Raw genomic sequence first — 10,673 nt, forward strand, 5'->3', positions numbered from 1 at the left:
GAAGCGATTTTAGGAGCTTAACACATAGATCAATACACCTCATTACCGGCACTCATTTGATAAAAAGTTCGGGTTTCGATCAGGATTAATCAAGAATAAAGGCCTCCAGGAATAAAGTCTGATCTCTAGCAATTGTGTGGACAATGCTCAGCACTGCAACACACAAAAAAGGCACAGATCAGCGATGCTAGTAGCATGTCTAGCATTAACACAGTTCATTTTGTAATAAGCGCATTATAATTGGTAAGTGCAGTGTACAAAATATATCAATTGAAAGTTTGGTTTGGCATCAGTAAATACCATGTCAGCCTATTTAAAACAATTTACGGGCTGATTAGACAACCTTTTAGTGCACTACCAGAATATCAACAAGTATCACAAAGCCAAACTTTAGAATAGCCAATGCAAGCATTTTTTTTACTGTTGTAGTTTACAAGTTACAACAACAAACAACCACCGGATGCATGAAGCTCTGAAGATGCATTTGAACAAGAGTGGCCAATGAACTGACATGCCTAGGGCGAATTGGTGAAATTGCACGCCTAGGGCCAGCATTTAATCGTCTAAATCACCCACAGGTTACATACATATAGACATCAAAAGCACTAAAAATCAAGAGGTGGGCATTGTGCAATTGAAGTTTTTAAGTAAATACGAAATCAAGAACAGGGGATTGTGTGGCTTTAGGTGCACGAGTGCAGTGGCAGAGCTGGTGAATTTCCTAGGGCCACCATTAAAAATGGTCTAAATCACCCACAGGTATACCGATTGACAACAATTGTACTAGAAATCAAGAAACTGGAGATTGTGGCATTGTGCAACTGAAGTTTAAAAGCAAATACGAATACTCAATTACCCAGCAACGCATGTCCGCCTATCCACCTGGGCAACGCCGGCCGACAGGCGGCAGCCACACAACGGCACGAGAACGGCGCAAGGGTTTGCCCGTGTGGCCGAACCAATTTGCCCGCCTCCTGTGCCAATTCGCCGCGCCACCCGCCTCGATTTGCTAGCTCCGGCGACCACCGACGCACTGGCCAGGCGAGTCCGCAACAGGAGAGAGGCGAAGGGCACGCCAGGGCCCAGGGCCGGCGGCGCTACAGCGCCTCCCTTTGCTGTTTGCGGAATTTTGGGGGGAGCCCTGGACCCACTTGTCATAGCGAGACATCCAGGCAAATGCGGGAACCTGGACCCACTTGCCATAGGGAGACATCCTGGCAAATGCTGTGAAGTCGTATAAAAACGCAACCTTCCCACCGCACATCAATCAAACCCTGAACCCCTCTGCTCTTCCTCTCGCGCCGCCGCCATGTCGCCGCCGCCGCAGCCGCCACACACGGTGCCCCGAGAGACGGTGGCCGGCGCCGTCGCCTCCCTCACCAAGTGGATGAAGAAACGCGCCGCGGAGGCGCGCCCGAACCTCCTCGCCGACGAGCGCGACGACCTTGTCGTCCTCCAGCTCTCGCTCCGCCGCGTCCCCGCCTCGCCCAGCACCAGGCCACGCCTCCTCCCGCTGCCGCATCCCGTCGTCGGGCACGACGGCGCCTCCGTCTGCGTCATCTCGGACGACCGCCCCAAGTCGCGGTCCCCTCCCTCCTCCGACCTCCTCCACGAGTCCAAGTCGCTCCACCGTCTCCCCGTCTCCGAGGTCATCCCGCTCTCCACACTCCGCACGGACTACCGACCCTACGAGTCGCGGCGCCGCCTCGCGGCCTCCCACGACCTCTTCGTCGCCGACCGCGCCATCCTCCCGCTGCTGCCGCGCGTCCTCGGCAAGGCGTTCTACTCCACCAAGAAGGCTCCGATTGGAGTCGATTTCACCCGCGTCGGATGGCCGGAGCAGGTCCGCAAGGTTCTTGGCTCTGCTTTTCTGTACCTGCGGTCGGGGACCTGCTCGGGGATCAAGGTGGGTAGGCTGGACATGGAGGAAGAGGAGATCGTGGACAATGTGATGGCCGCGGTGGAGGCGGCTGTTGAGAAGGTGCCAAAGAAGTGGGCAAACGTTAGGGCGCTGCATCTGAAGGCTGTGGATTCAGTTGCCCTACCAATTTACCAGGTTGTGCCAGAGTTGGGTATGAAAATCGAGGTTCCTGAAATTGTTGGATCTGGGGAGGTCATTGATGCTGCAGAGGCGGAGACTCACGGGAAGAAGATTGACAAGAAGAAGGCAAATGCTGGTGCCAGTGGAAGAGTGGCATTTGCCAATATTAGTGCCAAGAGGAAGAGGAATAAGAATGAGCAGATTGAGGAGGATGTTGTGATGCAGGAAGAAGTCCAGGTGGAGACAGAGAAAAAGAAGAAGAGGAAGAGCACTGCGGTTTCTGCTGATGACAGCCAGAAGGTTGGCAGGAAGGGTAAAGAGAAGGACAAGCGTGGTTTGGAAAATGAAAATGAGGTGAAAGAAGCCAGTTTGGACAACAAGAAGATTAAAAAGGGGAAGACTGAGGAGGGGAAGAAAAAGAAGAAGAGCATGAAGCGTGATGGTGAAGTCGGTACTGATGAAATACAGGAAGATTAGAAGATCAAGGGGGAGAAATCGGATGGCAAGACCAAGAAGTTGAGGACCAGGGTAAGAGTATAATGTTACAGTTGATATTACTGTTGGAGGTGCCTGTTCAAATAGTCGATGGACAATGTTCTTCATATTGGCCGGCTGGTTATTCAAAGCATCAATGAATTGAGTTAGTTAATTGTTATCAGCTGGAAGCATCGTCAATGTTCTATCGGTAGGCTTCACTTGAGAAGGCCATCTATCACTTATACCGCAGAACTTGGTCCCTCAGAGATTTCTTCTGTAGTTGTTTCTTCAGGTTTTGTTAGCTTAGTAGCTCAAGCCTTTGCGTTATAGAGGTATGGCAAAACTGTTTCTTGCTAAGACTATGTACTTCGCTCGACTCGCAACAATTTTGTGTTGATTTTCTAAGAATATGCTTATGTTGTCCTGCCCTCTCTGAAGCCATCTGTCTCCTTAATAACGATGGTTCTATCTGGGATTTTAGGCTGCATTATTTGCATTATCAGACTTGTACGCATTTTCTCTCACCATGTCACTGTTGTCCAGATTTAAGCCAGTTATGTTATCCTCTATACACGTACTATGAACTGTTATGGTCTGTCATCATGATGATTGATGGTATTCTCAGTTTCCCTGGGATCACGGCAATTGTGTTACATTATAGTTTGCCAAAGAGTTCATTCATTCATGCCGTGCATCCTTTCAAGAAAAATTTTAACATCAGCTTTTTCGTATTACCAGTCATCTACTTTGTTCGCATACTGGATGGAAAAACAGCATCTGTGTTCTGCAACTCTATTCCCTCATCACGGCCCTGTGCTTTCCTCATGCTAAATCTGATGAACCTTTTTGGTTTGAGGCTTTGAGCGTCAGTGGCATAATTGATCATAAATTTGCCATTTCATTCCTTGTATGTATCGGTGATTCTGAACATCTGAAGTGAGGTGAAGTTACGCTCCGAGATGCCTCATTCCCTCTGAATTGATCATAAAGTTGCCGTTTCATTCCTTGTACTGGTGCTTCTGAACATCCTCTGTTGAGACTTGAGATGGCAGTTGCTTTAGGCCGCGTTTAGTTGCCGCCTGAATCGGCGCCGCCTGAAATTCCCTAGACTGTAGTGCACTGTAGCTTTTCGTTTGTATTTGATAATAATTGTTTAATCATTGACTAATTAGGCTCAAAACGTTCGTCTCGCAAAGTACAACCAAACTGTGCAATTAGTTTTTGATTTCGTCAACATTTAGTACTCCATGCATGTACTGTAAGTTTAATGTGACGGGGAATCTTCTTTGTGCATAGTGTCAAAGTTTGCATTTTGGGTAACTAAACAAGGGCTTAGCTTTGGGTTCCCCCCGTACCTGAATAGTAATCGGATCCACAATGATAAAAGAACACTGTTGTCATCGTAGACTGGCTATTATGATGAGTGGTGCTGTTATTCTTTCTAGGAGTACTTATGTAATTATGCCAAAGAAACATGATAGCCAATAAATAGGCTGGTTCGAAATTTTGTATACTACTACATACGTACTGTACTACTATTTGACTAGATGGCGCTAGCTAGGTCAGCCCGAGATGCGTCAGTAGCTTCAAACGTCAAGCCAACGAGTCACGATCCGATCAAATTGTTCGGCTATCAACACACCGCCGCCGGCACTCGTGTCGACTGCAGCACCTGCCTTGCCGACGCCAGTCGCCATTTCTGCCAGACACCCAACGCCGCAGCATGGATCTCTGCTGTGCGCGCCGCAGATGTCGGAGTCGGACGCGTTGCATTGATCCTGGGGAGGCGACGGTGCGAGTCAAGAGGCCAACCTCCCAGACCCAGTCCGGACGACTGGCGCGCAGGCCCCGCGCGTCGGGCTTGGACGCCGCCCGCGGTTGGCGGGCCTCCCTCCCGTTCCAGAAATACTGGGGGACAGCAGCACGCGCCCCCACGCATGACGTGCCACGGCTCAAGGCCGCGCCCCCCACGCGGCGCCCATGCGCGCGCCCTCCCGTGTGGTCGGCCTCGGGCGCCTCGCGCGCGTCACCGGATAAGCCCATTCGGCCGGGCTGCAGCTTCTCCACACTCCAGCGTCCTTAGTTTTTTCTTTCCAAATAATCTCACATGGTGACTAAAAATATGCGGGATAGCCGGACGGACATAAACCAACACCGTGACGGATACTCCTCCGTACTAAAAAAAAAAATAAAGTCATTTTAATAAAGGCTTGGATCAAAGGAATATAAATCACGATAACTTTTAAGTTGTTGAGTTTGAAAATGTGAAAGCCATATAAATAGATTTGTCTTAAAAAATACTTTTATAAAAATATACATATATTATTTTTTGATAAATATTTTTTATAAAAATAATGAGTCAAAGTAATACTTTGAAGACCGTGTCGCTGTAAAAAATGACTTTATTTTTTATATAGAGAGAGTACAACTGACGGATAGATGACTGCGGCCCTGTTCGCTTCTCTTATCATCCGTCTTTTTCAGCTTGTTTTTTAGCCGAAACAGTGTTTTTCTCTCACAACAAATCAATTGGAACAGTATTTCGGCTTGTTTTTTCAGCGAAGCAAATGGGCCTGTGTGGTTGTAAAAAAAACCTGAGGCCCATGGCTTAGCCAGGTCCTAGAGTGTGGAGACAGATGGAGACACGTGGAGGAGACACAGAAGCTGCAGCCATTCGGCCGTCCCATCCCTCCGCTCTCTTACTCCTGGATCGCCGTGAGCTCCTTTTGATTCAGGTCGCGTCTCCTCTCGCCTGCTTTGGAACTTGGAAGGTTGAGCCTCTGGGGCGCTCGCTCTCCTGCTTTAATTTCGCCGACCCGGGCCGCATGGCAGATACGAGGAAATGGCGCGGCGGGTTTCCTAGCAGCGTTCAGGGAGCTCCTCCTGCTACTCTGGCCTCTGGGGCTGGGACAGAGAGGTACGTCGGTCTTGTTTCTTGTACGTACGTGCGATGTGCACGTGGGGCGCAGTCTACTTACCAACTGCATCCGGCCCAAGTGTTTGTAGAAATGCCTGGGTGTGTGATTGGTGGTTTTATTTAGTCTATTCTCCCTTCACTCTTTACATCATGTAGATCAATAAGGGCTTGTCTGGTTGGAGTCTTGTGTGACTTGTCTAGTAAAAAGTATTATTTGAGACTCGCAAATATTATTTGGGACTCATCTGGAAGGTTGATGAGTTTTGTCTGGTGAGGCAAAACCAATAGAAGTTTATTTGGTTACAAGTCCATGTTGAAAAATGCTTATACGAGAGGGAAACTCACTTTTGTATTGTCTATACATGATTAATGTACAAGTATTCTATTTTGTTGATATGTTCATGTAATTTTAGTTTCACATGAAAGTAGATAAGGAAGGGCGGGCCTGGTGCAAGCGGTAGAGTCTTACCATCTGTGACCGGAAGGTCCTAGGTTCGAGTAGCGGTCTCCTCGCATTGCATAGGCGAGGGTAAGGCTTGCCACTGACACCCTTCCTCACACCCCGCACAGAGCGGGAGCTCTCTGCACTAGGTACGCCCTTTATGAAAGTAGATAAGAATCGTCCACCTGATTGGCTAAAAACATAGTAATGAAAGAGTTAAAAGAGAAAAACTATTGCTACGTGACTTTGCCTCATAGTCCATCAAACTAAGTTAACTAATCATGGTAATTAGGCTGGGCAATGGCCTTGCCAGAGCTAGGAGTTGGATTTCATCAATTTGGATGAGTAAGGACCTCTCTCTCTCTGGCTCTCGCTCCATGCTAGGAGTCTAAAAATGTGGCTTTTTTGGGCTTCTACGCCATTTTGCGAGGAGAAAAAAAAACGACTCCTATGAACAGTGCTGCTACATTAGCTAGTTCAGGACGAGCGGGAGCCACGACTTATACTTGAAATTTTTACTTGGATTAGGCATGGCTCATATTGGACGCTTGTGATTAGGATTGCTTTTCTAGTCAGGTAATGTATGGTAGGTTTCCATCGAAATAGGCCCTAAATATAGGACTACAGACAAATGTATCACAGGTAAAATCTTCTTCACCTATAATAAAGAGTAAAAAGTCAGAATTCTGATGCAAAATTGTTTCAAGGTTTGAACCAAACAAGATCTAAGTTTGGGGGTCCAAAAACATCACTCCAGCAGGGCCCCTACTATAGACCTCACCCAAATCCTCTTAGACCCAGCGCTGTGGCCGTTTCATCCCCGCGCTCGTACGGACGCGGCCTCGCCAGCCTCCCTCCGGTGTCGATATGCACCGGCGTGCTCCCTCCCTCCACCCAACCTCCACCGGCGGCCTCCCTCCATCGATGGGCCTTGCCCCCTCCCCTCCTGCGAGCATGACAGCTCCTCCCCCCGTTCTAGCAGGGCCCGCGCGGTCATGGCCACCTGGAGGCGTGGATTCAACGACACCGAGGACGGTCTCTGGTCACTCGCACACTGAGGACAACTCCTCTATCGGGCGCGTACCCTCCTCGACGCTTCCCCGACGAGCGAAGCTCCGCCTTGACGTTGCGACCCCGCTGTGAGCCCGGCGACACTGAGGACGGCTCCTCCCTAGTTGCTCGCACGCTGAGGACAGCTCCTCCATCGGGCGCGGTCCCTCGACGTTGCGACTCCGGCGAGCCGTGACTCTGTCGTTCCTGATCCGTGGCTCCACTTCCCTGTGACTATAGCTCAATTGACAGAGAGGATGACAAGCGGGTCTCTTTCATCAATGTCTACCTAAAGGAATTTGAGGGCCTTCATTTGGGTGCTATTGCTGGAGTGGAAGCACAAATTTAGGCCAACAAAAATAGGGGTGGGCACCCAAATCAAAAAAAGGAGCCTTGATTTGGGGTCTACTGCTGGAGTTGCTCTAAGAGCATCTCCAGCAGTTCCCAATAATCTTTCCCCAATATACATGTATTGGGGTAGCCTAATATCATCTTTTATCAATATTGGGGGAGTTGCTGCAGTAGTACCCCAATATATCTCCCCTAATAGGTGGGTCTCACAGGAATATAAGAGAAAATATGGCTAAAATGATAGTTGGGATAGTCCCTATGGTATTGTGGGAGTTGTATCTCCCCTTTCTTTGAGGGGAGATGAGGGAAATATTGGTGGCCACCAAAAAAAGATGAGGTATTGGAAAACTGCCGGAGCAAGAAAAAAACATAGCTATCCCCAATATGACAGTTTTATGGGGATAAGAGAAGGTATTGGAGAATTGCGAGAGATGCTCTAAGACTATCTCCAACAACCGTTACCCAAAATACAAGACCCATTCCACATTTGGGTAGCACTACAGTCAAAGGGTTTAATACCCATTTTTTGGTCTTCTCCAACAACAAGACCTAAAAGAGAACTCTTTCTGCAAGTGGGTCTTCAGAAGAGAGGATACTAAGATTTGGGTTATACCTCTTAGGACACCTAAAAATACTTTAGCTCCAATGATTTGCGTTTGGTTTTGGCTTTAGAAGCTATTCTCATGTGTGCACGCTTGGACAGTTTTTATTACTGAAAAAGATGGTTTCGGTAATTTCACACCAATATGTGATATATCTTTGTACCCTCAGGTTATTCAATTGCCTATTCTTTGAGTACGAAGTTGGTAAATAATTGACTCGTAATAAACACACAATCTCAGGATACGCATTTTTGAGCCTTTACTTAGTCTATTCTCCCTTCACTCTTTACATCATGTAGATCAATAAGGGCTTGTCTGGTTGGAGTCTTGTGTGACTTGTCTAGTAAAAAGTATTATTTGAGACTCACAAATATTATTTGGGACTCATCAGGAAGGTTGATGAGTTTTGTCTGGTGAGGCAAAACCAATAGAAGTTTATTTGGTTACAAGTCCGTGTCGAAAAATGCTTATACGAGAGGGAAACTCACTTTTGTATTGTCTATACATGATTAATGTACAAGTATTCTATTTTGTTGATATGTTCATGTAATTTTAGTTTCACATGAAAGTAGATAAGAATCGTCCACCTGATTGGCTAAAAACATAGTAACGAAAGAGTTAAAAGAGAAAAACTATTGCTACGTGACTTTGCCTCATAGTCCATCAAACTAAGTTAACTAATCATGGTAATTAGGCTGGGCAATGGCCTTGCCAGAGCTAGGAGTTGGATTTCATCAGCTTGGATGAGTAAGGACCTCTCTCTCTCTCTCTCTCTCTGGCTCTCGCTCCATGCTAGGAGTATGAAAATGTGGCTTTTTTGGGCTTCTAGGTCATTTTGCGAGGAGAAAAAAAACAACTCCTATGACACAGTGCTGCTACATTAGCTAGTTCAGGACGAGCGAGAGCCACGACTTATACTTGAAATTTTTACTTGGATTAGGCATGGTTCATATTGGACGCTTGTGATTAGGATTGCTTTTCTAGTCAGGTAATGTATGGTAGGTTTCCATCGAAATAGGCCCTAAATATAGGACTACAGACAAATGTATCACAGGTAAAATCTTCTTCACCTATAATAAAGAGTAAAAAGTCAGAATTCTGATGCAAAAATTGCTTCAAGGTTTGAACCAAACAAGATCTAAGTTTTGGGTCCAAAAACATCACTCCAGCAGGGCCCCTACTACAGACCTCACCCAAATCCACTCAAAGCCAATTCCTGTTGGCCCAACACCCCAGCCCCCATCCTATGTTGCGGCCGTTTCCTCCCTATGCTCGTTCGGACGTGGCCTCGCCCGCCTCCCTCTAGTGCCGATATCCACCGGTGTGCTCCGTCCCTCCACCCCAACCTCCACCAGTGGCCTCCCTCCATCAATGGGCCTCGCCCCCTCCCCTCCTACGAGCATGACGACTCCTCCCTCTGCTCTGGTAGGGCCCGCATGGTCGTGGCCACCTGGAGGCATGGATTCGACGACATCAAGGACGGTCTCTGGTCGCTCACACGCTAAGGACAACTCCTCTATCAGGCGTGGTGCCTCCTCGATGCCTCCCCGATGAGCAGAGCTCCGCCTCGACGTTGTGACCCCGCCATGAGCCTAGCGACGCCGAGGATGGCTCCTCCCTGGTCGCTCGCACACCGAGGATAGCTCCTCCATCGGGCGCGGTGAAAGGTCCTAATATGGATAGAGGGGGTGAATAGCCTATTTAAAATTCTACAAATCAACTAGAGCAATTTGATTAGTAAGACAAATAGCGTAATGCAAATTTGCTCTAGCTCTACGAGGGTTGCAAGCCACCTATCCATCAATTCTAGTTGCAATGATTACTAGACACACAACTTGCTATGATACTACTCACTAAGAGCTCTCAATCTTGCTACACTGAAGAGCTCCACTAGATGAACTTAAATGACAAATCAAGCTCTCAATTCTAATTACACTAAAGAGCTTACCACAACTAGTTTACAAGAATATAAAAGAATGAGTAGGGTGATTATACTACTGTGTAGAGGGATGAACCAATCACAAGATGAAGATGAAATCAATCACCGAGAGAATGTCAAATGGCAAGAGACAACCGATTTTCTCCTGAGGTTCACGTGCTTACCAACACACCATGTCGCCATTGTGTCAACCAACACTTGGTGGTTCGATGGCTAAGAGGTGTTGTACAAACCTCGTCCACATGATTGGACACTGCAAGAACCTACCCACAAGTGAGGTAACTCAATGACACGAGCAATCCACTAGAGTTACTTTTCGGTGCTCCACCGGGGAAGGTACAAATCCTCTCACAATCACCGGAGATGGCCACGAACAATCACCAACTCATGCCAATCTTCCACCGCTGCACCAAGCCGTCTAGGTGGTGGCAACCACCAAGAGCAACAAGCGAAATCTGTAGCAAAACACGAATACCATGTGCCTCTAGATGCAATCACTCAAGCAATGCACTTGGATTCCCTCCCAATCTCACAATGATGATGAATCAATGATGGAGATGAGTGGGAGGACTTTGGCTAAGCTCACAAGGTTGCTATGTCAATGCAAATGGCCAAGAGAGTGAGCTTGAGCTGGCCATGGGGCTTAAATAGAAGCCCCCATGAAATAGAGCCGTTGGGCTCCTCACTGCACTGAACACGGGCCGATCGGATGCTCCAGTCATATTGATCGGACGCTGGACCTCAGCGTCCGGTCATGCGATGTGCGCCATGTGTCATTGGCTTCAAACACCGATCGCCTGATTTCAACGGTCACCAGCTGACCGGACGCAGCGGACAAACTGATCGGACGCTCA

The 10,673-nt window shown here is 47.8% G+C and overlaps 2 protein-coding genes across 3 annotated transcripts in view; one reads left to right on the top strand and one right to left on the bottom strand.

Moving 5' to 3' along the window:
- LOC136511759 (dolichol-phosphate mannose synthase subunit 2-like) overlaps nucleotides 1-1,155 on the bottom strand; it is a 178,194-nt gene extending 177,039 nt beyond the window's left edge. Inside the window, exons 1-2 of one of the 2 annotated variants that reach the window (XM_066505792.1) lie at nucleotides 857-1,142; nucleotides 47-153 (exon numbers count right to left, since the gene is read on the bottom strand). In XM_066505792.1, coding sequence (XP_066361889.1) covers nucleotides 47-56 — 10 coding nt within the window. In that variant the 5' untranslated portion in view covers nucleotides 57-153; nucleotides 857-1,142. Of the gene's footprint in view, nucleotides 1-46; nucleotides 154-856 lie in introns of both variants that reach the window. The other variant, XM_066505793.1, reaches the window with a different exon arrangement.
- Nucleotides 1,156-1,251: 96 nt separating this feature from the next.
- LOC136511758 (uncharacterized) lies at nucleotides 1,252-2,946 on the top strand. Its single transcript, XM_066505791.1, has one exon. The coding sequence runs from the start codon at nucleotides 1,310-1,312 to the stop codon at nucleotides 2,516-2,518; it is 1,209 nt and encodes a 402-aa protein (XP_066361888.1). The 5' UTR covers nucleotides 1,252-1,309; the 3' UTR covers nucleotides 2,519-2,946.
- Nucleotides 2,947-10,673: the final 7,727 nt, after the last annotated feature.

This window comes from Miscanthus floridulus, chromosome 16 (genome assembly GCF_019320115.1).
Source record: "Miscanthus floridulus cultivar M001 chromosome 16, ASM1932011v1, whole genome shotgun sequence".
NCBI lineage: Eukaryota > Viridiplantae > Streptophyta > Magnoliopsida > Poales > Poaceae > Miscanthus > Miscanthus floridulus.